Genomic DNA, 27439 nt, shown 5'->3' on the forward strand with positions numbered 1-27439 from the left:
CTTCCTTTGAGTGAAGGGAAGATTCCTTGTAAGTAAATTGCTCTGAATTCAAAGTTTTGACAAGTTATTATTACAACTTACTTACTTTCAAAGACTATATAGTTTATACAATTTTTCAAATTTATCTGGTAAAATAAATTCAGATTTAATAGTTTTATCACACATATTATGCTGATCTTTCAATAATTGAACCTATTCTCAATCTTTTAAAATTTTTTATTGTCATCATTGACAATAAAGAATCCAAGTATGGTACCAGACTTTCAACACTGTAAACCCATCTCCTATCTGCAAAAAAGAAATGAAAATCACAATTACCATAACCTCAATCTGTTAATAACTCTGATCATTAATTTTAAAATTCTTCATATGGCCAGAATTTACTAAAATAAAGCCATGAGGCCACTTGAGATGCAGATTATTGCATCTTCCTGATATGGCCGAACTTCTCTCTAAATGCCTTCTTTTATACTGATGCCAAATAAGTAATCGATTTTGTGAAAAATTAGTTTTATTTATTTTTTATTATTATATTTTTCTAAGAAAAATTTTCCCAAGGAATAAATATCAATATAAGGTAGAGTTATAAGATATTTAAAGCACAGATATCTTTTAGGACACTTAGTATAATAACAGTCTCACCAAACTTTAAACCTAGAAATTCAGAACAAGTATCAGTAATTAACCTTTTTGCATATGTCTAAAACTAAACAAAATTTTAGAATTTCATGTTTTATATATAAGCTTGTGTGTGTGTGTGTGTGTGTGTGTGTGTGTGTGCGCGTGTGCGTGTGTGCATGTGTGCTCAGTGGCTTCAGTCGTGTCCAACTCTTTGTGACCCCATGGACTGTAGCCCACCAGGCTCTTCTGTCCATGGGATTCTCCAGGCAAGAATACTAGACTGGGTTGCCATGCCCTCCTCCAGGGGATCTTCCCCACCCAGGAATCGAACCTGCATTTCTTGCCTCTCCTGCATTGGCAAGTGGGTTTTTATCACTAGTGCCACCTGGGAAGCCACACATATATTTCCAAACGGCCTAGAAGGTTCCACATCAAACTAACAGAGAAAAAGAGTCATATCTAGAACAAAAATATTTCTGTACTTTTGGAAAACAATGTTTACATTTGACAAATAGAGAATATTAAAGTCTGCTGGGCTTGGCAGTTACACAAATGTTCATTTCATGACTACATGCCTCCTTGATGACACAAACAACTCATGCTTCACACTCAGATTTGTGCAATTTCAGTGGTTTAATTTGTCTCTTGTAGAATATTTGCCACTGCGCTTGGTCTTTTAAAAGCAAATAAAATGCTGCGAGATCAACATTTTCCTTTAGAGTGCAGGTACTCTGCACTTTTGCTCTGTTTTCTAAATGTTCTACTTACACAACAATTCTTTTATAGTTAGAAAATAAATTGTGAACTGAAAAAGAATAAAAACAATCTCTTGCATATAATATTATGCATTTTTGTAATGTGTCCAAACAATTTTCTCCTTAACCACATAAATGCCTTAATGACATAACTAAGTGGAAAAGTGAAAAACTCGAGCTCTGGAGATAACTCCAAATTGTATCTAAAAAAACCAAAAACCTCATTCAGAAGAATAAATTGATTATTGATTCATCCCACATGTTCATAATTAATGGATACATATGTTCCTGGGGTTATTCTAAGAAACTCTTTAAACCCACAGCTAACTTCGGAAACTATTTAAATGTCATGACTATTATCTTACAAGAGTGGCAACATAAAAATTTCGTAACTAAGTTTCAAGAGTGGTTGAATACAGAAAGGGGAAAGGGTTGGATGATAGTTAAAAAATTGAAATGTGAGATTACATTCCACAAGGATAAATGCATATCCTTTTTCATTTTCACTGCAACTCTCATGAAGTAAGATTTTTACACTCAAACTACTAGGCACTTAACAATGCCTGAGTTCCAGGAGCTTTCCTCAGGGATTTCTAATTCTTCAGATCAGGGGGATTCCCTGTGGCTCAGATGGTAAAGACTCTGCCTGCAATGCAGGAGACTCAGGTTTGATCCTTGGGTTGGGAAGGTCTCCTGGAGAAGGGAATAGCAACCCACCCCAGCATTCTTGCCTGGAGAATTCCATGGACAGAGGAGCCTGGTGGGCTACAGCCCATGGGGCCGCAAAGAGTCGGACAAGATTGAGCAACTAACACTTTCACTTTCAATTCAGATCGACATATGGGTAGTTAGAAAAGGAATTAATACCCCTTCCTCAACCCCATTTCTGTCCTGTGACAACTACTACTTTTATTACTATTACCACTACTATTAATACTGCTAAAGCATAAATTTGATGAAGCCAATACCATTATAAATTTTTAATAACTCCACCTGATACCATGTCAAAATTCCTCTGTGTTTACTATACGTTAAAAAAAAAAAAGGTATGGTTCAGTCCATTCCTGTGAGTACAACACTGTACTTACCTTGGGATAATCCAATTCAAAGAATGTTTCCAAGTTGTTGATGAGGTTAGGATCTACCCCTTTCAGCGGTTTCAGAAGAGACACCCCTGGCAGCTTGCTATATGGCTGTTTGTCTGTCGCCTTCTTGTTGAGGTGTAATCGGCTAAAAAGCAAATGATACATATATTAACATACATTTCTAGAGAATATCTTAGTGCCAAATCTATATAAAATATGTATCAAGCTACCAATAAATTACTGAATTCTAAATTAAAAAAAAAATTCATTGGCAGCTTTTTAAAGGGGTCTCTGGAAATGAAAGAAAGTATCAATAGAACAAGGTAAGGTTCCAGTGAGGAAAACCTGAAGGAAGCAGAGTAAATGTCCCAATGAAGGCTAGAACTTAAGACTGTTGCTTTTTGCTGTATTCTCAGATGCCAGAACTATGCCAGCCCTGGAGCAAGCACTCAGTAAATACTCAGTGAAGGAATGAATGACGGTGTTATTAGCCCACACATTAACTGCCTTTCCTCCCAAATCACCATCAAGGTGGCCAAAGAACTATAAAAAGAGCAGAAGGAAAAATCCCTATCTTCACCAGAAAAACATGGAAGTGTAACCAGAAAAATTTGAGAAATTTCTGTAACAGCCCACACGACAACTAACTGAAAGAACTACCAAGCCAGCGTGCATGGGAAACAAGGAGATGGGATACCTAGCAGAACCCCCAATGTTCACAAGCTCAGAACGGTAGTGATGGAATGGAGGGAAGCTGAAGGTAAGGCGGGGGGGAACCTCAATGATGAGGGAAATGTCTGTTAAGACACTGAAAGATAAACCAGTGCCACTGATTCCCAGATAAGCTGACCAAGGTTCTCAGAGCTGCTCCAGCCCAAAGGGTGGCGTAGCACAGCACTCCTAAGAGGGAAGCTTTGCTAATTAGGGAAGAGAGACTGTGTCCCAGTTCAGGTCAGGTGTGTGTCACAATGAAGAGTGTTTCAGCAGAGTGTTGAAGTTTCTAAAGGAAGTCACCAAAGGTGTCTTCCCTCCTTCTCCTATGCAAGTCTCCAAGCACTCAACAGTAATTAGACACTGGAACAATCACAGGGCCATCTGCAGGGTATTTTAAGACACATTCTTCCACATTTTAACATCTCTGAAATCAACGGCATCTTACAATCGCTGGCAGCCAGATGGCAGCCCAGACTTAGCAGCATGGAAACCATCCCTTCTGGAAGATCAAGAAGATGCCCATATCAATGCATCTCAGGTTAGATGAAATATACTATTCATCTATGGGTGATTCTGGACGTTCACTAGTACCAACAGTCTATAGCGGTTAGTCACAGGCTCACTCCCCCAATTAAGGCAGAGATGTGCTGCAGCAAATATCTCACGTTTCAGATAAGACCATAATGTATCTTTGTGGAAAGAAAAGCAGGCTACTACCTACAATGGAAAATAAAGCAACACAAAAAATTTTAAAGAGCAGCGTGGTCTTGGTTTCTGATCCACAACGCCAAATGCCAGAAAGTAACGAGAACCATCCACAGCAGTGATGCTCTGCATGGCAGCAGTCCACAAGTTGCTTTATACTGGCTGGTGATGAAATGGAGAGAAAGTATTTAGAAACTTTTCTAGCAGTTTGACATTGCCATGCCATCCAAGCATATGATCAGTCATTTATTTTTACTGCAGTTTACCAAAGTTTCAGTCCATGACAGATTGGAAAACTTGAAAAGAACTGATCCTTTGCCACAGACCAGTTTGGCAAATATTGATCTATAGAGTTCAGCCAGAGGGCTGGATGATCTAAAATTTATATAACCACAAATATGATCACTATTCCGTTGCTAACAAAATAGTAGACTAGATGTCTGGAGAAACCCACCCTGTAGAGAATATCTAGATGGCCAGGGGGAAAAGTTTATGTTTAATTGGTTGAAACAGTAATATATCCACATGGTTCAAATCACTAAAAATACTAAGACATTCATATAAAGAAGTCTCCCTGTCATCTCTGTTCCCCATCAGTCTTGTTCTCATCACTACCTCCACAGCATTATTAGTTTCTTATCTTCTCAGAGATTTTTCAAAAATGCATACTAAGCCAAAACATACACAGATGAAAATCTTATATAGTATTTATAATTTTCTCTATGCTTTCTTAAAACAAGAACCCTAAAAGCATGTTTTAGGGGCTTCCCAGGTGGTGCTAGTGGTAAAGAAGTCCCCTGCCAATGCAGGAGATGTAAGAGACGCCAGTTAGATCCCTGGGTCAGGAAGATCCCCTGGAGGAGGGCATGGCAACCCACTCCAGTATTCTTGCCTGGAAAACCCCATGTCAGGCTACGTATGGTCCATAGCGTCACAAAGAGTCAGGCACGGCTGAAGCAACTTAGCATGACTTAGCACACATGCAAAAGCATGTTTTTAGATATCCTGTTATGATAAAAAGGAAAACGTCTCAGGTCAGAAATGAAGAGAAACCTCTGAGTAAATGAGTGCTGGATACAATACTTACACTGGGACCATCTGCTGGTCTCTAGTTACCTAGAGACGATGACAAGCCTGAAACAGGAATGACTGAAATCTGTTCCAAGAATCTTGTAGAAATACGGAATCTTTGAAAGGCAAAGTAGAAAACTCCTGGCCCACAGAGGAAGGATAGGGATGCTGCCTACATTGGATTCAGTCCAAAATAAAATGGAATAAAAACAAAAAGTCTTTCTGGAAAACACCTAACTATGTGGATCTTGGGACCCAGAACCCAGAACACAAACTGCAGGTGTTGCTTGAACAAAACCCAAGAGATGGAATGAGAGACCATCATATGTGACCATGAATACATGAAAAGAACCACATAACATCTAGAAATGAAAATGGTGGTCACTGACACCAAAAACTTGATAGATAGGTCATGTAGAAGTTGCACATACACAGTTCAAAAAGCAACTGGAGAACTGGAATCAGATTTGAAGACATTATCCAGATTACTGCACAGAGAGAATAAGAGGCCAAGAAAATGAAATCATGAAAGGGTTTGAGACATGGATGATAGAGTAAGAAGTCTAAAATCCCAGTAGCTGCTATCTATTAATTATACTGTATGATCATTGAAAGTGAAAGTGAAGTCACTCAGTCGTGCTGACTCTTTGCGACCCCATGAACTGTAGCCCACCACGCTCCTCTGTCCATGGGATTTTCCAGGCAAGAGTACTGGAGTGGGTTGCCATTTCCTTCTCCAGAGGATCTTCCCAACCCAGGGATTGAACCTGGGTCTCTCGCATTATAGGTAGACGCTTTACCATCCGAGCCACCAGGAAAGTATGATCACTAAGTGCTATTAAACTAACAAAACCTCCATATAAGGTGATGGCAAATTACAGAGAAACCTAGCCCACTAACACACTGCATTTGGGGAGGCTTTAGATTAAAAACAACAATAATTTAAACTGCTAAATAGTCTAGTGTTGACTCTATTTTTCCCTTTTTCCTCTTTGTCTTCATTAAGACATCTTCCTAATGCTAATATATTTACATAATGCTAATATAGATATACCTCCTATCCTTTCATATCAAGAATGCTGCATTTTATCAAAGATAGACTGACCTGCCAAACCACCATGAAGCTTTCTCTAGGTTTATGGTGAAGTGAATTGCTGATAAGTACCATGTCTGAAATTTCTACTCAAGATTATTATAAGTCCAACTATATTACAGGGCCTTTAAAAAATTCTAATTTGTGCCTCCTCCCAATATCTATGTATGTATCTAGCCCTCTCCCTCCCTTCTCCCCTCCTCACAATTTTCTTTCCCCACCCTAAGGGATCATCTTGCAGTATGCCAGCTAGGATACCAGACTACTACTCTGGAGAGCACTGTTTTGACTTAGGTAATTCAACACACACATGCAATCACATAGCTCTGCTGTGCGCACAGTGGTGCTCTGTGACTACTAAGCATTCCCTTACTGAATAATCTCTTTTGACTCCAGGCATTATCCTATGCACTGGTGATATAACATGATGAGAAAAGAAGTGTTAGTCGCTGAGTTGTGTCCGACTCTTTGAGACCCCATGGACTGTAGCCCACCAGGCTCCTCTGTCCACGGAATTCTCCAGGCAAGAACACTGGAGTGGGTAGCCATTCCCTTCTCCAGGGGATCTTCCTGACCCAGGGATCAAACCCAGGTATCCTGCACTGCAGGCAGATTCTTAACCCTCTGATCCACCAGGAAAGCCTAAGGCACACTCCATACTGTCAAGGAACTGGGATTTAATGGGGGAGGTGCCCACATACAGAAGCCTCTTCTACTCACAGAAATGATGCTGATGGGTACCTTAGCCTTGGCCATGGCCGGTGTGTTGGAAGCCAACCTGTGCTTTTCAAATTATAAACAACAGCCCATTTACCTGGAGTCTCAAAAGTGGCCTGAATGGTGGAATCCCCCAAGGGGGCCAGTTTCACAAGTGGCTTTGACAGAGCCCTGCAAGGTTTCCTGGTTTCAAAGCAGTTTTTAAGGATCTCAGGCCAGGGTTTCTGCGTTACCTAGACGGCATGAACGTGAGCTTACAGCCCCCATACCCTGCACAAGATTTCCTGTGGGTGCGGGTTTCCACCCTTAGCCTGATCAAGTGATTTGCTTCCTTCCAGGATCCTGGGATCCTTTTTCAGTTTCAGCTGTCATCCTGGGAATCCACTTCTACCTTCCCCTCATGCATTTGGCTTGCAACCTTGATGCTTTTGTAGGGGAGGCAGGGAGTACTATTTTTTTTGCTACATAACACATAAAGTTACATAAAAGTACACAGCTCACTGAATTTTCTCAAAGTGAAACACCCATGGAAACAGTAGCCAGATCAAGAAACAGAGTCTTACCAGAACCCCAGAAACCTGTGCATGTCCCCTTCTACTAACTACCCTCTCCTCAAGGTAACCACTATTCTGACTTCAAGTACCAGAGACTAATTTTGCTGGCTTCAAAATCTATCTAAATGGAGTCCCGTAGGATGCACTCTTCTGAATCTGGCACCTGAAGACACTATAGTAGGCTGTTAAGTCTCCAGGATCCAACAAAACAATGATACATAGTGTGTTCTCAAAATTTTTCAATTTTATGTTTTAATTGAAGTATAGTTGATTTACAATGTTGTACCAATCTCTGCTTTATAGCAAAGTGACTCAGTTATAGACAAATTGACATTCTATGCATTTTTTTAAGTTAAATAAATCAAGAGTGAAAAGTGGCTGGCTAAATACAGTTGGAAGAAATAGTTAGTCTAGAGAGAAAAACATGCGAGCCATCCACGGTTTAGTATGCTCTCCTAGGTGGGGCATGCCATTAGCAGTTGGTTGCATATCAATATAATTAATATTTACATAACTGGTAATGCCTGAAGAAGACCAAGAGTGGAAAGAGCCAGGAAGAAAGTGAAGCCACAGAAGGGTTTGTTAGGCTAGGCTGTTTTCTTTTTGAATGGGTTCAAGAAAGAATAACATTGAACGCTGCAGAGAGGACAAGGTACGAACTGAAATGTCACTAGAATGTGTGAACACTGGTGACCTCAGAGTCCTCTGGGCAAGGGGCAGATCAATAAAAACGGCTGAGAAGCAAATGAATGAGAGGTGAGTGGTGATAACAGTGAATAAACACTAGTTTCTCCTGAAATCTGACAGTGAAAAAAGGCCAAAGTTAGCAACCAGGTGGAGGAGAGTTTTTCAGTTTAATTTTTACTTATTTTTAATTTTTAAAACTTGAGTATAAACGGTTAGCGGAAAGAGCTAGTCAAAAGGTAAACAGAGAGGAAATAAAAACTAAGGAATGGCCTGAGAAGATCCACAGTGTGAAGCAGGAGTCAAGGTAATGTAGCAAGGATGAGGGTAAGATGGTGAAGATTTAGAAGAGGTGCTGCCAGTCACGGGTGTCAGAGCTAAAAATGGAAACAAAGTATTGTCAGATGCCAGCACCGGCTCCAGGGTGAGATCTGAGCCCATGAATGTGTAGTAGTTCAGTCCATTTGACTGCATGCTTATATCCATTTTCAGGATTCTGAAAATGGAGAAGCTATAAATTGAGATAGATTCGGGATAACTGGGCAGACTGATCCAAGGGAAGGCAAGGGCAAGATGAGGAAGTGAATTGGAGTGGAGAATTCAGTGAAGCCAAGTAGCACAAGGGTGAACAGCCTAGGGCAACTGTTCTCAGCCTTGGCTGTAGAAGAAAATCACCTGGGGGGTGTGTGTGTGTGTACGTAAGCTTGAGTTGAGGCCAAGGCAGCAGCATGTGTTTTTTGTTTTGTTTTTTTAAATCTTCCCCAGTGACTCCAATGTGCAAAGTTGAGACCCATGGGCCTAGGAAGTCTGATTACTGTAAGAACAGAAGATGGCAGAGATGGAAACTCTCAGAAAGATCAGCTATTACAGGACGGATGAAAAACAAGAAGGCTCCAAGGAGCCGTACAAGTTGGAGAAGGGCTGGAAAAGAGAGAAAGAATGGGGCTGTCTCCATAGTGATTTAAATGTTGCTAGTTATCAAAAACTTAAGATTCAGAGCAACTGGAGAAATTTCCATACAGACATTCTATCCCAATGGATTACTTCCGGGGTTACTTTTTAGGTTACCACCCGCAGTATATACAGCATATTGGTTTAAGTAGTGAGTGCATGTGTACTTAATCCTGTCTGACTCTCTGCGACCCTGTGGACTGTAGCCCACTAGGCTCCTCCCTCCATGGAATTTTCCAGGCAAGAATACTGGAGTGGTGGCCATTCCCTTCCCCAGGGGATCTTCCCCTGACCCACAGATCAAACCCGCATCTCCTGCACTGGCAGGCAGATTCTTTACCACTGAGTCCACTAGGCAGGTCACAGTGAAGTTTAAGAGCCGTGGCTGGAGGGAGGCTGTCTAGATTTCTGTACCAGCTTCACAGCTAACTAACTGTGTATCCCTGGGCAAGGCATTTCTTTATCTCAAGTTGCTCTTGTTTTTTAAAGTGTGGGTAAGAGTACTCACTTATTTCATAAAGCAGTTATGAGAAATAGATGAGATTAAGCCACAAAGTAAACATTCAGTGATAGCTATTACTAGCAACTTTTCAAAAAGAACATTTTTCCACTAAATGTAACTCCTCTGAAATTTCATAGTTCTGATTAGAGGTTTTGAGAGATCAAACATTGATGCAATGTATATAACCAAAAAGGACTGGAAATTCATAGACTTAAAAGTTATTTCATATATGTTTAAGGAGTAATCCATTATGTTGATTTTTCTTTTTAGAGATAAAGTCAACTCTTACGTACCAAGGAAAATTAAAAGGTAGGGGGCGGGGGCTTCCCTGGCACCTCAGTGGTAAAAAATCCACCTGCCGATGTAGGAGACACGGGTTTGATCCCTAATTTGGGAAGATCCCACGGGCTACAGAGCAACTAAGTCCATGCACGCACCACAACTATGGAGCCTACGCTTAGAGCCTGGAAGCTGCAACTAGAGTCCAGGAGCCACAACTACTGAAGCCTGAGCGCTCTAGAGCCCATGCTCTGCAACAAGAGAGACCACCACAACAAGAAGCCCAGACCGTGACTGGAGGCCAGCCCCCACTTGTGACAACTAGAGAAAACCCTGTGTAGGAATGAAGACCTGGCACAGCTAAAAATAAATTAATGATTTTTTTTTAAGTGTAAAAATATTTTTGAAAATGCAAAAAAAAAAAAAGACTAAAGGGGGAAAGTGAAGTCGCTTAGTCATGTCCAACTCTTTGCGACCTCATGGACTGTAGCCTACCAGGCTCCTCAGTCCATGGAATTTTCCAAGCAAGGGTACTGGAGTGGGTTGCCATTTCCTTCTCCAGGGGATCTTCCCAACCCAGGGATTGAACCCAGGTCTCCCACACAGAAGGCAGAAGCTTTACCATCTGAGCCACCAGGGAATCACTAAAAGGGGGAAAGGGAATCATTAAAAGTCTCAAATCATGGTTAAAACAGAATAAATCAAAACATGGGATAAAACATTTAGTGCAAAGTATTAATATATACCATATTTAAGTTAAAATTATATTCAAGGTTAAAATTACACTCAAAATTTAGGAACGAATTTAAAGTTCTATGGGTATAATCCAAAAGTGTAGAAACAATGCAAGTGTGAGATTGAGAGACTTTACGTGACACATATTATTATTGCCTAAAAATTACCTGTTACTGTTTTCTTAGCCGAGCTCCCCTTTAAGACTATTAAAAGGGTTCTCAGCTGGGCAGAGGTGCTGGCTTCTCGAAATTTCTCTGCACTCAGAGCCTGGCTCAGAATTTGGATTCTACAGTCACAAGAATCCCCCTTCCCTTGGCTCTGCTGGATGAAGAGACTGTCACCCTCAGAACTGAGAGGCGGAGGCATGATAATTTTTCCACAGTGCAGCAGGTACAAGGCACAAAGTGACTGCTGCTGCTGCTGCTGCTGCTGCTAAGTCGCTTCAGTCGTGTCCGACTCTGTGCGACGCCATAGACGGCAGCCCACCAGGCTCCCCCATCCCTGGGATTCTCCAAGCAAGAACACTGGAGTGGGTTACCATTTCCTTCTCCAATGCATGAAAGTGAAAAGTGAAAGTGAAGTCGCTCAGGTGTGTCCGACTCTTAGTGACCCCATGGGCTGCAGCCTACCAGGCTCCTCCGTCCAAGGATTTTCCAGGCAAGAGTACTGGAGTGGGGTGCCATTGCCTTCTCCGATATAATCCAATCAATACCACCTTCTATCATGGAGATATTTTGAGGCATTCCAAAGGAGTCTATTCTGTTTGGCTGGCCATTCAATCTCTACACCTAACACAGTCCCCAAAACAAAGATGACAATGCAGCCTTCCTCCTGGGGAGAAAACGCCCCTCCCCACAGCTTCTAATACCTGGAAAGTTCTCATCAGTGGCAGCAGATCCTAGGCACCAGATCCAGAATCTGGGATTTTAATACTAATCTTAAGTTCTCTTGAAACAGAGAGAGTTTCAAGAGAAACTCTCTCCTAACACCCCTCCTAACTCCCCTCCTAACACCTGTCCATTTAATTGTTAGACATCTGATATTACATTTTCAGGAACACATTAAGAAAGAGAAAGGGATAGACCATGAATATGCTAGTCAATGGTTTGAATGGCTTCTTTTTGAAGAACAAAATAATCTCAAAACTAAGGGAGCCACGGGGGAAGACAGGAAAGTATGGTAAATTTTCAACACGTGTCATTTTCCCAAGGCATTATTTCTAAGTGACATTTTAAATTGAGAGCTGGAGTCACTCCTCCATCAAAAAGAAAAAAAAAAATTTGAATTCATGTAATTAAGGCCTGTCACTGTCAAGGTCAGGGAGTAGGGTACTCACAGCAAGCTGCTGCAGGGCAGCAGCTGCAAGGCCAGGGAACAGAAGGGCAGGTACCATCTGGGGTGCCTCTCAGAGTACCAGTTACTTCAGTCTAAAAGGTCAGGGGAGATGAATCACAGGCAGAGAGAGGCCCGCAGGGTCTTGCTTTCTATTGTGAGCTAAAAGGACATCTCTTCAGAGAACACTTCAAAGAACTCCAACGGATGGTAAGGAGTATTCGGGAACATTCTTCTGGACTTTATGGATGCTTTGGCTTGATGAATCTTAATCGCCTCTCTGCACAAGACTTGTGAACTGATGGGATGGCAGTGCTTTTCCTCGTTGATTTTCATTCCCTAACATCTCAGTCTCTAAAATTGTTACTGTCCTTTCCATCATTTTAGCTTACTGTTTTATCCTTTGAATCTTTTAGTCCCCTTTCAGCCCCTCCTCAACAGTTTGTTTAATGGTTGGTATCATTTAAAAATAATTTATTTTACGATTTTGTATTCAAATTGAGTTTTGAGCAGGAGAGGGGCCTGGGATGAAGGGAGACTTCTGGGAGAAAGGCTGGGCTGTGCTCATCCCCTATTATCAGCCCCTGGCTGCTGCTGCCCATGGGATTTCCCAGGCAAGAATACTGGAGTGGGTTGCCATTTCCTCCTCCAGGGGATCTTCCCCACCCAGGGACAGAACCTGCGTCTCCTGTGCAGCAACCTTAAGACAGCGCTACAGCAGACGTGAGGCACAAGAATTTCCCTCAAAGCTTCTAAGGGGAAGATAGATTCCTTGAGGGCAAAGTTCACCTTGCTTAACAGCCCCAGACTGTGCTGTTTTTATAGCTCTGCTGTGCGAATCAGTTGAAGCGATTTATCTGACACTGGGAATTTTCTCCTTTGCTCCATGCCATCAAGCTTGTTAATATATCATGTAAAATTAAGGTGATTGCTTGATCAGCAGATCCTATACTTCATATAGTCCATCCCAGCAATTCCAAATGATAAAAGGCTTCTTTTGTTGCTGTTTTTAGCTATGAATGTGCTCTAGAAGGTTGTTACCATGTCTATGATCAGTAAGTGTCATGATTAATGTTACCTCCATATAGCATTTATCTTCAAAAATGGTACTGCAGCAAAATGGGCTTCATTAGCAAAGCACACCACATCACAAAACACACCTTCTGGTTCAACATTAATTCTGCAGACAGAAGATCCCCCAGAGAACACAGAACAACCCGTCAGTGAGTTACCTTTACAGGAAAACACAAACTATTTCCATTGGACAACGGACTTGTACACTACAGAACACAAAATATTCCCTCACCGGAAAAAACGAGGAGACCTTTGTTAATTTTGTTCCCTCTCCCTCCCGCCCAAAACCCACTAACCCAGCAACGTATTTTGCTAACAGAAACAAGTAGCTTTGCATTTCCCGAAGGGTAGATCCCAGTGTACAGATTACTGAAGGCATGACAGGTATTCCCTTTGGAAAACCCTGGGGGGATATTCAGATCTAACAAGTAATTTGTAGGTGAACATGTGATTGGGCTTCCCTGGTGACTCAGATGGTAAAGAATCAGCCTGTAATGCAAGAGACCTGGGTTTGATCCCTGGGTTGAGAGGATCTCCTGGAGAAGGGAATGACAACCCACTCTGTTTTTCTTGCCTGGGGAATCCCATGGACAGAGAGGACTGATGCGCTACAGTCCATGGGGTCCCAAAGAGTTGGATACGACTAAGCACAATCAGGATCATGTGACTGATAAGGCACTGTTTCTATTTTAACCCACAATCGGAAATAGTGAGACAAAGATTCCATTTGGTCCAACTCATTTCATGAAAAGCCACCGCCACTGAATCCACCCCAAGTTCTGTCAATCTACCTGAAATCACAACGGCCAAATAACACTAAGTTAATGAGTGATCAAAAATCCCACCATTACTACTGGGGAAAAAAATCAAAGATTATTCATTCGACATGCAATGATCAGCTGCCGAGTAGCACTGAAGATACAATAGTAAATAAGACATCTCCCCACTCCCCAAAGTTTATAATCTTAAGTGGGGAAAAAGACAACAGAACACACAGTTTTTTAGACAGGTAAATTCAAGATACTATGGAAGGACATAAGAGGGGGTGCCTAACCCAGTAAGGAGCTAAAGCTGAACGAGGAGGAGTTAGTAAAACAAAAAGGAAGGGAGGGAAGGAAGAAGGGAGAGAAACGGAAAAAAGGAAAGAAAGAGAATTCTAAAAAAATTACATTGCCCATTCAGAGAAATGCCAGTAATTCAATGTGGCTGGAGAAACAGGCACAGGAGATGGCTCACCTCCCCAAGAATTACGTCTTGTTAAGGAGTTTGAATTTTAACCTGAAGGCAGTGGGGAACCTTGGTAAGATTTTAAGCACATGATCCAAGATTGCTGCTCCAGAAAGATTAGGCTACAATAAGAAATACAAAGTAGATAAAGAGCAGCAGCTACTGCTGCTGCTAAGTTGCTTCGGTCGTGTCCTACTCTGTGCGACCCCACAGATGGCAGCCCACCAGGCTCCCCTGTCCCCGGGATTCTCCAGGCAAGAACACTGGAGTGGGTTGCCATTTCTTTCTCCAATGCGTGAAAGTGAAAAGTTAAAGGGAAGTCGCTCAGTCGTGTCCGACTCTTTGCGACCCCATGGACTGCAGCCCACCAGGCTCCTCCATCCATGGGGTTTTCCAGGCAAGAGTACTGGAGTGGGGTGCCATTGCCTTCTCCGATAAAAAGCAGAGCATTAGGTAAAAATACCAGCAAGTAGAGATAGTTCAATAATCTAGGGTAGAGATAATATATACTGAACTAATGATGTAGGTAGGAAAAGGGAGGAATGATGAATTAAGAGAACCGCCACTAAATAGTAAATTTCCATTTTGCTTTTTTTTTAATGTCCATTTTGCTTTTTAAAGCTATCACAATATCATCCAATTCCATATCTCCCCAAGGCTCAGGTTCAAGGGCCTGAACTACCTGATTCATGCACCCAAAAGTGGTTTGGGCAACAATGGCCCTGACTGAGCAAAATCTGTTCAAAGTCCAACTGCATCCTCCGGACTAAACCCAGAAAATAAGCTCCCCTCGATTTACACTCTACTAAGGCTCAGAACACCATACATTTAAGTCCAAATTTTGAAAAAAAAATCATATTATCTAACAATAATATCTGAAATGCTAAAATTTACATTAAAAACATAATTACTTTCTGACAGGCAGTTTAGCACAGTTATCCTGATACAGTGAGTACTTAAACTCTTCTCAAAAATTGTGCAGCAGGTTTAAAAGTTGTTATACTAGAAAAATTAGGAAAGGCAGAATTAACTTGAGAATAAAAGAATCTTCAAGAAAAGAACGTTTAGTAGAGGGCAGTTAATATTGGATGGATACAAGCAGTATTGCCACGGTACCACGGCACCTCCAGTCAATTAAACTAAACATTAGGATACCACACATAAAGGGGAAAAAATGATTAAGTCCAAGGAGCAAGAAGGATGGGGAGATGAGAGGAGAAAAAAGCAAGGTATCTTGCTTAGAAACTTATCTAGCAGAATGGTTCCTAATAGCTAAAGAGGGAAGAAAAAACATTGGTTCCAGACTTTTGTATGAATTAGCCACTGTCCTCCAGTTATCAAACCACACGAGCTCTCAACAAAAGACAAAAAATTCCATAAAAAATCACTTAACTATGCCTACAGAGGATATAATCATTAGTTTCTTTTTTTTTTTTTAAAAGGAAACAATCTTCAAAATAAGAATTTTTAATTCTTGAATTTCAGATGCTCTAATCTAAATATTTTCTTTAAACTTTTAAGGGGAATTCACTGGTGGTCCAGAGCCTTTACTGTTATGGGCCTGGGGTTCAATCCCTAGGCAGGAAACTAGGATCCCACAAGTTATGTGTATGTTGGGGGGGGTGGGCGGGGGGAGTGGGAGTGCGTGCAGAGACATTTTAGGCAAAATTCCGCAAATGTCTGCCATCTAAAATATGTTGTGAAATGATGAGGCATCAGTCAATATTAATTCTGGAAAAGAGCAAAGCAGTAGCTAAAGATACCAGTGAGCAGAGAACGTTTCAAAATATTGAAAATAATGGTTCTCTAGTTATAAACCACTTCAATTTTTAAAACTGTAAGCTTATACAATTTATAAGATATTTATGAAATCAGAGCAAAAAATGTCATTGAACAATTGTTCACTGTATTAATTATATTCCGCTCCATTTTAAAAATACAGGCCAATACTTAGCTTTTTAATCTCATTTTAATAAGCTACAATACAATAGAACATTGGATCCAAATTAACTAGATACCATTATACACTGTATTTAATTGTAAAAAAATAACCATGGGTTTTTTTTTAAATGTTCTATTGTTTTTTAGCAATTTCACTGCAATGTTTGTATTACTTAAATATTTTTAAACATTAGTAGCTCACAGATTACGCTCCTTAATCTGACAACCAGATATGGAACCATATAAGGTTTGATAATAGGCTCCATTTCCACCAGTTTCAGGCACAAGGTTTTAGGAGGGGCACTGATTAAATCTGGCTATTTTAATTTATTTATACTTTACCATATTCAAAAAGGAATTTGAGAGGATACAGACACATGTTCAGGAAATATATTCTTCAATAAAATATAGAATGCTTAGCATAAAATTTTAACCAAAATATCACTGCCAATATTCTTTAGCCTTGCTTGTCAAAAAGTTAAGAATATCAAAATGTTGAGATTATCAAACCTGCTAATTTACTAAACACAGTAGAAAGAGGAGAGGACAAACCCTTAGTGCTCTGCTTGAAAACAACTCAAACTGGGAAGCATCTTCACTTCAGCAAGAAAGGAATCAAATCAAACAGTAAATAATTTTGAAGGTGGGATAAGATGAAAGGAACTAAAAGGCAGCATATAATTTATACATGAATTAAGCTGTTGATTGTTTACTTCATGTTCTTTTACCTATTTCAGAAAAATATTCTGAAGATTCCTACCAATCTGTTATAAACTAATTGCATTTTCTTTGTTCTATTTTCATTTGACTTTTCTGGATCCTGCTACTGTCAATATAAAAGGTAACTTTGAGGAGCATTAAAAAAGAAATACAAAGACTCTACCGTATTGTAACTAAAGTTTGTGCTATTCTCAAAAACTGAAAGTGTTTTAAACAAAAAGGTATTTAAAAATTTTTTTCAGTTTATTATTAAATACAAAATAACTTAAAATAATTCTGGAGTTGTCAGAGTCTAAGAGTATAAACACTCTCAGATGGTTACTTGAAGTATTAAGCTACTTTACTAGTGTTAAATGTGTGACTTTTAGATGGTGCAGTGGTAAAGAATCCGCCTGTCAATGCAGGAGACGCAAGACACACGGGTTCGATCCCTGGGTCAGGCGGTTGGTTCCCCTCGAGTAGGAACTGGCAACCCACTCCAGTATTCTCATCTGGAAAATTCCATGGACAGAGGAGCCTGGTGGGCTACAGTCCATAACTGTCACAAACAGTCGGACAGGACTGAGCATGCACAAATACACACACACATCACAGAAGGAAGGTGTTCCATCATAGCCCTATGTTGAAAGAAGGCAACTTTCTTCTAATTGGGCTATGAATTTAACAATTCCAATTTAAATACAAGATTACTTAGAGTCTGGAGGGGAAAGGGTTCTAAAGTTCAAGTAAAAATGTATAAAAAGTCATAAAAATTTACAAAAGAATAAGGAGGGGCCAGCCTCTAAATTACACTGTAATTAAGGTAATAATATTTCACTAAAACAGTGGATACTGGTACACTTTATAAGGGGTAAAGTGTTAAAAAAAAAAAAAAGAAAACTCAAAATACTAAAAGAGATATTATATAATAGTTAGGGGAAATGGAAAAGATAAAAAATTTTACCAGTTGGGGCAGGGGCCAGGGGGGGGCAGCGGGGGGAAAGACAAGACTACCTAAAACACACAGGCACACACACTTTTCTACATGTGAAATATATGTACAAAGTTGAAAGACAAAAAACAAGTTGGGCAAAAACTGCAGCATATCACAGAACAATCTTCCTATGAAAAAGATTAGCACAGCAATAGATTGCACAAGCAAAAGATTTATTAATATGAAATTTACAACTAGCTGTAACTGGCATTAAATAGATGAAAAACATTTGATGAAACCAGTAATTAAAGGAATGAAAACAAAAAACAGAGAACAGTAAAAACCCTAATACTTAGTAAGGGGAAATGGGGACCATCATACAATGTTACCAGGACTATGAATAGATACAACATTTCCGTAGGGTAATATGTATCCAAGTTTAAAACCTGCACCACTTCTGGTCCAATAATTCCTCTTTCAAAATGTAAACTAAGGAGCTGCTGCTGCTGCTGCTAAGTCGCTTCAGTCGTGTCCGACTCTGTGCGACCCCATAGACGGCAGCCCACCAGGCTCCCCCGTCCCTGGGGTTCTCCAGGCAGGAACACTGGAGTGGGTTGCCAATCATCTCTTAAAGATGGAAGCCATTCATCACAGTGTTCTTTGTAATCGTGACAAACTGAAAGTAGCCTAAATGCCTACCAATAATAATAATGAACACAGATTAGTGCCTCATAAATAAAAATGTCATGCATCTATTAAAAACGATGGAGAGATCATACATTTACTGACGAAAAAATTACTCATGACATTTTACATGGAAGCTCCGTGAGAGCAGGGGCCTTGGATATATTGTTCTTCAATCTTATTTCCAGCACCTAGAACAGTGCCTTGTACAAAAGAGCTTCCTAGAAAGTATTTATTAAATAGATGAATTTTAAAGCTGGTTACAGAACAATCATGGTATGGTCCCTTCCTCGTTCCTTCCGGACCTCCCTCTCTTCCTTTCCCTCCCCCTACAGAAATATAACTGGAAGGATAGTACAAAAGGTTGACAGGCAATGGAGTTTTGGTGTGTCTGTTTAACTTTGTTCTTTCTTCTCTGTAGTCTAATTCCCTATACAGTAAGCCTGTTTTATTTCTATGACCAGATAAAGTAACAAAATTGCTTTTTAAGAACTCATATATTTGAAATGAAGTCCAGAATGTTCACTGCCTACAGCTCACAAACTCCAAAACCTAAAATCAACAGTCTTCAAGAAGCATTTTTCGTTCATCTTCAAAGAAATACCAGCATGCCTTTACAATGTATCAGTAGCATCTTTCTCCACTACCAGGAAATGCCACACCACACTAATAAAATGCGGCATTTCTAAAAGGAAGAAGTACACTTTTTCTGCAGTGAAAAGGGAAAGAAAAACTGAAAGCAATTAATTTCTTAAAGTCCTCCCTTCTCTACTAACATATACCCTATTCTAAATGGTGGTAAAGATCACTATGCACAATCTTTTTTTTCTTCCAGCTAAAAGTCTAGTGAATCCAAGAGTAATGGGCTGTGTCAATTCTTTCATTTCCTTACAAAGACTTTTCCATTTTAAAGACATTCGAATAATTGAAATATCAAAAGTAGCTACACACCCTATGTCATACTCATCCCATTACCCGACTTTATTTTATTTCATAGTCTTTATCACTATCTGATATAACCTTATTCGGATTTTAATTATGTCTCTCCCTTCTGGAATGTAAGCTCTATGAGGACAGGAATTCTGTCGTGCTTACTACTGTGTTTTCAGTGACTGGTATCTAATGAAAAGGTATGTGCCTGGGGGCGGGGGACCCAATCTAAACAAGACAAAATATAAGGAATTGGGGGGTGGGGGGAGCCACACTGAAATGTACAAGCTGACATGACTTAAGGTTACAACACCAGTTCAGAGGTTTGGTGGACGTTTTCAAGATGGACAGGTGCTTCACATCTATCTAAGGGCAGAAAGCTCATCCAGGAAGAAGAAAATCCACAGGGAGGTCTCCAGGTGGCAGCGTGCAGCTCCCAGAAGAGTGGAAACGATCATTATAATAGAAATGTGGCCCCCGTCGAGAGAGGGAAAAAAAACCCACAATACACCATACATCTTGGCCCAGATGAAAAACCACACGAATCCAGAGCACAATCAAACCAAGCAAGCAACCTTCCGCCCTACACATAAAAAGAGTACAGTCTCTTTCCCCTGGCTGTGAAGTCGCCTGCCGCCCAGCCACCCCCTCACTGGTCACTTCTCTCTTCCAATGAGCCCCCCGGCCCAGCTGATCCAAGGCTAGAGAGACTGGGAGGAAGAGTCTGAAAATTGGCTGTCTCCACCCCCATCCAAGCCCAATCTCCTCCAAAGCGAAATTCCTCCTACCCTCGCCTGTCCCCGAGGCCTGGACCCCTCCACGGGCTCCTCCAGCTGCCCCTCACTCACGTGTAGATGATGGCCATGAAATGCATCAGCCACAGCACCAAGAAGAGGACGAACCCGAAGACGGCCATTCCCTCCAGGGCCAGGTCCAGCAGCGCCATCCCCGGCCCGGCCCGCTCCGGCCGCCGCAGCGGACAGCGCTCCCGCAGGAGGAGGACTGGGTGGGCGCCCGGCGCGGGGGCGCAGAAGAGGAGAGAAAGGTGGGGAGAGGAAGGGGCGGAGGGGGTGGGGGCGGAAGGGGCGGGCAGGGCCTGCGCGCCCCCGCCCGCGCGCGTTCCCTCGCGCGCTGGCCCGGGCGCGCTCGCGGATGCAGGCGCTGCAGTGGCCGGACTCAGTGGTCAGGTCGGCCGTGGCCCCGCGCTCCCGCTCGCCTCTCCACCCCCTCGCGGCCGCCTGCCGGACCCCGCGCGCCTGCGCCGCCGTCTCCGTCGCCGCCCCGCCGCCTTCCCGCAGCCTCGGCGCCGGGCTCCGGGCAGCGCAGCTCCGCGCCCTGCTCTGCCGCCGCAGCTCCGCGCACTAATCGAAACCACCACCTGGCGCCCCGACTCCCCGGCGCACCCCGCCCCGCCCCGGCCCTCCGAAACCGCGGTCCCGCCCTCGGAGGGGCGGTGCGCGCCGCTCCTCTCCGCCCACCCTGCCGCCCTCGCGCTGGTGGCGTCACTGTCGTGAGCGCGCCCCTGGGAGGGTTAATCTGGGTGTTCCTCTCGAGGCTCCGGCCGCCGCCCACCTCTCGGTGACCGGCGAATGCGACCCGGGCAGCCAGCTCTGCACCCCTGGGCCCGCCTCTGTCGGCGGAGCGCGACCCTGTGTCCAGCTTGGAGGACACTTTCCCTTTGTCCGGCTCTGGTGTGCCAGGGCGTCATAGGAAAAGACCCGCAGTTCCAGGCAGCCCCGAGTTGTCTCCCAGTGCAACTTCCAAAGCTGTGTCCGCAGTCTCTGCGCCGGGCATTGCCCGGAGCGGCCCAGATCTTCCAAGGCATGTTCCTGGGCCTCCGGGTGTGTCCCATTGCCTTTCTCCCTTGCTACTTTCGATGCTGTCGAGCCTTGGATCACAAAGTACCGAGAGTGAAATCTGCTTCACAGATCTCTAAGCACCTTAGAAGCAGCATGTAACATACAAGAAATTCTCAAACTCAGGATGTTTAAGGATTAGATGATTCTGAAGTCCTCTAAGACTCCTGCCCAATATGATAGCCATAGGGGGCTATTGCGCGCTTGAAATGTGGATAGTAGGAACTGAGAGAGTTGTGTTACGAATGTAAGTCATACCCCTGATATGAAGTGATACACTTGATATCATTACTTTTATATTGACTACAAATTCTAAGAATATTTTTTATACATTGAGTTAATTTATTAAAATTGTTTCACTGTCTTTGCTGTTGTTTTTTAAATTCTGCTAGCTATTAGAAGATTTTAAGTTACCCAGGAGGATAGCATTCTAAAATGGAAAGATGTAGCATTTTGGATAGTAAGGTAACCTAGTGTTTATCTTAATTTTAAATCAGTCCAGGAGATGTTTTAATCTAGTACTAAATGTTTCTGTTTGTTTCTTTAGCCTAGATGAGTTTATATAGTTTCTTCTTTGTTTATGTTTATTATTTCAAATGATTTCTTTTTACATAATCCATGACTCCCTAGAGAGATTTCAGAATAGAATTCAATTTTGGAAAGAAGTTGTTTATCATTGTTATTTACATAGTTGATATTGATCGAATGAACTACCTCAATCTACAATTAAATGATAAACTACAATCAGAAAGGGGCTTCCCAGGTGGCTCAGTTATAAAGAATCCACCTGCATGCAGAACACAGGGGTTACCCTGGGTCTGAAAGATCCCCTGGAGAAGGAAATGGCGATCTACTCCAGTATTCTTACCTGGAAAACCTCATGGACAGAGGATTTTGGCAGGCTTCAATCCATGGGATAGAGAAGACTTGTATACGACTTAGCGACTGAGTGTACACACACCTTTAGAAAAGAGTTTGAATTAACGTCTATGTTGAGAACCAATCCTGGATTTGCTGTATCCTTTGTTTTACCTGGGTAAAGTCAGTAAGAAAGAACAAGGCTTAGAAACCAGACTTCATTGTTGAGAGTTACTGGTTGATAAAGTTATAGCCCGATAGTGTACTAGCATGGAAATAACACTACAAGTGAAATTCTAAAATGTCACTATTTTAGTTAATCAAGTCTGACTTAAAAAGAAACATTTGAATACATTTTAACATTTCTGAAATGGAAATGGATCTCACAGTCAATGGCATCTTACAATTAATTGGTGGTTTTTTCTTAGTTGTATGTAAAATAATGCTGCATCTTACCATTAATGTACTGTTAAGATATGATGAACTATATCAATTGGTCAGTTTAAGCATTTTGTGTTATTCTGCATTTATCCAAATTGTTTTTGGAACCTTACAACGAAGGATTTTATAATCAATGACATGGAAAATGAAGCCAAAGAAAAGTGAAAGAATCAAATATTCTTAAGAGTTAACAGAACTCCTCTAATTGGGTATAACTAGTAGATAGAAGATTTGCTGTGTTGTACTTTAGCCTATTTAAACTTAGTCTGTCCAAGCCTGGTTGATGATTTTAAAGGAGTAGCGTTAGAATGTGTAATCTTAAGGTTATATAGGCTTCCCAGGTGGCGCTAGTGGTAAAGAACCCGCCTGCCAACGCAGGAGACATGAGACCCAGGTTCAGTCCCTGAGTGGGGAAGACCCCCTGCAGAAGGGCATGGCAACCCACTCCAGTATTCTTGCCTTGAGAATTCCAGGGACAGAGGAGCCTGGCTGGCTACAGTCAATGGGGTCACAAAGAGTTGGACACAACGGAGTGACTAAGACTTTTATTTCACTTTCAACATTCTTTAGATATGGTAAAAGTGTACATTTCTTCCATGTAGCATAGCAGCATAGAAGTTTAGTAAAACCCTGCCCGCTGATCTTACTTTTGGCGGTTTACACTGTTTTGGTCGCTTGTCTAAAGGGCTCTCCTGTCTCTTTGAACACCAATTCCACCAAGTTCAGGGCCTCTGGTTTTTTTCAGTGGCAATTTAGTAGCACTAGTGATTTAAATACATACATTTTTAAGGAGCAGTGTTTTTAGAGATAAACAAAACCCAAATTTGACTGTCATTTAATGGCCACGGATAGTTTAGTTTTAAAACCTTAACAAGAAAAGGATTTAAAATGTCTAGTTCAACCACGTAGTTGGAACACATTTTGTTTGAACCAAATCCAGACCAAAATAACTGTAGCTGATTCCAACTGAAATGGAATTATATTAGTTCTAGTTCTATGTCCCAGAAAAGACAAGAACAGAGGCTGGGAGAACATAGGTACTTAAGTTAGAGCAATGAAACAAACTTTGGCAAGTTGATTGTTACACTGTGCCCCAAATGCCTATATTCAAAAGTGCATTTACATTTTTAAAAGTTGTAATATTTTCAATAATCAGGATTCTTAATTTGGATTGTGTCTAAGAAAAAAATATTTAGTGAAATTTCTAAAAAAAAATCATGTTTAAAATGTGACACAAAAGCTATGCCTACAGAAAAAAGACTAAAAGATAGTACATCAAGCAATCAGTTATAACTACTTGTCTTTGAGAAATGAAATGTGTTGACTTTTAAAAATCTACCTTTTTATGTTGTTGACTTTCTATATTGAGCATTATTATTTCCACAGAGAAAAATGACCATTTTCTATTTTATAAATGAGTTAATCAATGGTGAAAAACATCACATAAAATTTGAAAATTTTTAAAATAAAAATTATGAGTGATACAATCACTTTGGAATACAGTTTGACATTTACTTACAAAACTAAACATACTCTTAACCATACAATCCAGCAGTCACACTCCTTGTTGTTTAGTCAAATGAACTGAAAACATACTCATACAAAAACCTGCACTCAGATGTTCATAGCAGCTTTATTCCTAATTGCCAAAACTTCTCAGGTAAAGAACCCACCTGCCAATGCAGGAGACATAAGAGATGTGGGTTTGATCTCTGGGTTGGGAAAATCCCATGGAGGAGAGCATGGCAACCCACTCGAGTATTCTTGCCTAGAGAATCCCATTGACAGAGGAGCCTGGTAGGCTATAGTCCATAGGGTTGCAAAGAGCTGGACATGACTGAGATGACTTAGCACAAATGCATGCAAGCCAAAAGTTGGAAACAACCAAGATGTCTATCTGTAGATGAATGTATAAATCTATTGTCTGGTCCATCCATACAGTGGAATATTTTTAAGTGCTAAGAAGAAATTAATTATCAAGTCATGAAAAGACATGGAGAAATTTAAATGCATTTTGTTAAGTATAATAAAATAAGCCAGTCTGAAAAGGCTACATACTGTAGAATTACAACTATATAACATTCTGGAAAAAGCAAAATTATGGAGACAGTAAAAATGTCAGTGATTGCCAGAAGGGAGTGAGTCGGGGGGGTTCCCCCTTCCTGCAACAGAGGCAAGTCACAGAGGATTTTTACGGCAGTGAAACTATTCTGTATAATGGTGGATACATGTATTACACATTTGTCAAAAAACCATAGAATGTGCAACACCAAGAGTGAACCCTAATGTAAACTATGGACTTTGGGTGACTGTGATGCGTCAATACAGGTTCATCAGCTACAACAAATATACCAATCTGGGGCAAGGTGTTGTCAGTGGGGAACTGTGTATGTGTTGGGCAGGAAGTATAAGGGAACTCTGTATTTTCTGCTCAGTTTTACTGTGTACCTAAAACTGCTTTAAAAAATAAAGTCTATTAAAAAAAATTAGTGAATGCTACACACACACACACACAAAAGTATTGGAAACATTCCAAGTGTCTGAATTCATGAAATAAACTAGTTAGTCATCACATCCCAGGGCTTCCCATCTTCTAGGCAGTCAAATATTTGTTGAACAAGTGAATTAGTTTATTTAAAGGGATCTGCATTGAGAGAAATCACTAGAAATGTTGCTCAACTTTCTCCTTTGTTTGCAAATGCTTTAAACATTTTTTTTTTTTTTTCCTCTTTGTGGAAAAGAAATACACATTACCTACCCATGCTCTTCCTTCAGATTACAAAGTTTGACCACAGAGTTAGGGTGAGAGTAACTACATATTAGTTCACCTAATTGCAATCTGAAGACCTGCCCCAAAGCCCATGCTCTACTTGGCAGAGTCAACAGCATCATTTTTATGTCAATATTGGACATTCAATATTGAACAACAGGGGTCCACTTAGACACAGATTTCTTTTTTCAGTAAATACTACTATAGTGCTACATGATCTGATGTTGTTTGAATGTGGTTAATGTGTTATTTTTAAAAGATAGGTTTACTGTAAATCTTCAGCCCTATTTAAAAAAAAAAAAAAACTTCTGTAAAAAGTGATCCTCCAAAAATTGGGTAAATTTGAAGTTTCAAAAACAAAGTTAGAACCAATTGATTCTACAAATTTGTGGTGCTAATGCCCAAAGAAACAATTTAATTCTTGGCCTTCCCCCCTTCCCCTAAGCCTGTTTGAAATTAGTAGAAAAAATGCCTTATCTACTTATCAGCTCAGGTGCTTAACCTACAGTTATTTTGTTACCCATTAAATGGTAACTTTGTAAAGGCCTTCACATCCTAAGATACTGTATCACTATGAATAGACTTCAAATGTACAAAGGTTCTGGGCAGATTGTCAGTTCAGGGCCTCATCTTGATAAACCACTGGTATAGTGTGTTTGTATGTTACAGGTGTGGTCCAGGGTATAGCCAAGAGTTTACTAGAGTTCATTTCATTCTCATCTGTTCTGCTAACTGGTACCCAAATGACTAATTAAAATGTTAATTATACTCATTTCCTTTAAAATGTCATACTTGATTTTGTTTTAATCAATAGTGAGCTAGATTGAAGCACCAATGTTCATTTCTAAAGGAAGCTAAATTCTAAAGATTTCCAAATGTATCCTATGTAAATATCAATTATTTTTTCAAAATGTTTTTAAATTTGCTTTTTTAAGATAGAGATTCATGACTCCATTCAATTATTTATTTAAATGTACAATGTCAAAAACCTTCACCTAGGCTTCATGTGTGTGCATCTGTGTGTGTGTGTGGAAATCAACTTGGTAGATTTATTGAAGAATGAGAGAGAGACAGACACCAAGACTGAAATCTACTCCTCCCTTGGTATCAGTGGGTGATTATTTCAGACCCCCAGACACCAAAATCCACAAATGCTCAAGTCCCTTATATAAAATGACATAATGTTTGTATATAACCAAAGCACTACAGGTATGTATTATATAAGCATATATTTTTGTATGGGCTTCCCAGGTGGCTCAGTTGGTAAAGAATCCACCTGCAGTGCAAGAGATTCATTGACCAGAGGTTCAACCCTCTGATCAGGAAGATCCCCTGGAGGAGGACATGCAACCCACTCCTGTATTCTTGCCTGGAGAATCCCGTGGACGGAGGAGCCTGGCAGGTTACACTCCATAGGGTTGCAAAGAGTCGGACACGACTAAAGTGATGGAGTAGCAGCAGCATACTCCTGTATACTTTAAATCATCTATTACTTATACTACCTAATGCAATGTAAAATGCTCTGTAAACAGTTGCCAAGACATACAGCAAATTCATTTTGCTTTTTGAAACTTTCTGGAATTTTTTCCCAATTATCTTCTATTCTAGGTTTGAATTCCCGTTGGTTGAATCCATGAATTCAGAACCTATGGGTATGGAAGGCAACTATATTTATTGAACACAAAAACATAAGTTATGTGCCAGGCAAATTTGAAAATATTAACTTAATTTTCACAAATGTCATGAAATTGGAAGCCATAAAGATAAAGGTAACTACTGAGTGACACATGTGATAAGTGAGGGAGCTGGAGTTTGGACCCAGGTCTGTCAGACTTCAAAGCCAATGCTCTTTATATTAAAAAAAAAAGTACAATATTAAGTTAATTTAAACAAAGTATAGTAGATGATCAGTCCTCAAGTTTAGATAGCAAAGTATTGATAGATTTTGGTTTAGCATTATTTAGTTTGCTAACCAATATTCTGTAGATGTCACTTTCAACATCTGAGACCTGGGAAAGTGTATTAAGAATAGATCATATATTTCATGCTAAATTGCACTGACAATTTAAACATCTTACTCTTTAACCACATCTTTTTCTTCGGTTAAGAGGAATTTCATGAAATACATTGTCATTTCAGAACAATTCATCTAAGAGAGTAAACAACAAGTAGATAAATTTAAAAGATCAGGAAAAGGCCAATAAAACCTGTTTCTTGTTTTATTATT

General features: G+C 40.6%; 1 protein-coding gene across 1 annotated transcript in view; it reads right to left on the reverse strand.

The window, feature by feature from the left end:
• The window catches only part of UGCG (UDP-glucose ceramide glucosyltransferase), a 38535-nt gene extending 17881 nt beyond the window's left edge, over positions 1-20654 (reverse strand). Inside the window, exons 1-2 of the mRNA XM_005906575.3 lie at positions 20136-20654; positions 2465-2606 (exon numbers count right to left, since the gene is read on the reverse strand). Coding sequence (XP_005906637.1) covers positions 2465-2606; positions 20136-20233 — 240 coding nt within the window. The 5' untranslated portion in view covers positions 20234-20654. The remainder of the gene's footprint in view (positions 1-2464; positions 2607-20135) is intronic.
• Positions 20655-27439: the final 6785 nt, after the last annotated feature.

This window comes from Bos mutus, chromosome 8, assembly GCF_027580195.1.
Source record: "Bos mutus isolate GX-2022 chromosome 8, NWIPB_WYAK_1.1, whole genome shotgun sequence".
Lineage (NCBI taxonomy): Eukaryota > Metazoa > Chordata > Mammalia > Artiodactyla > Bovidae > Bos > Bos mutus.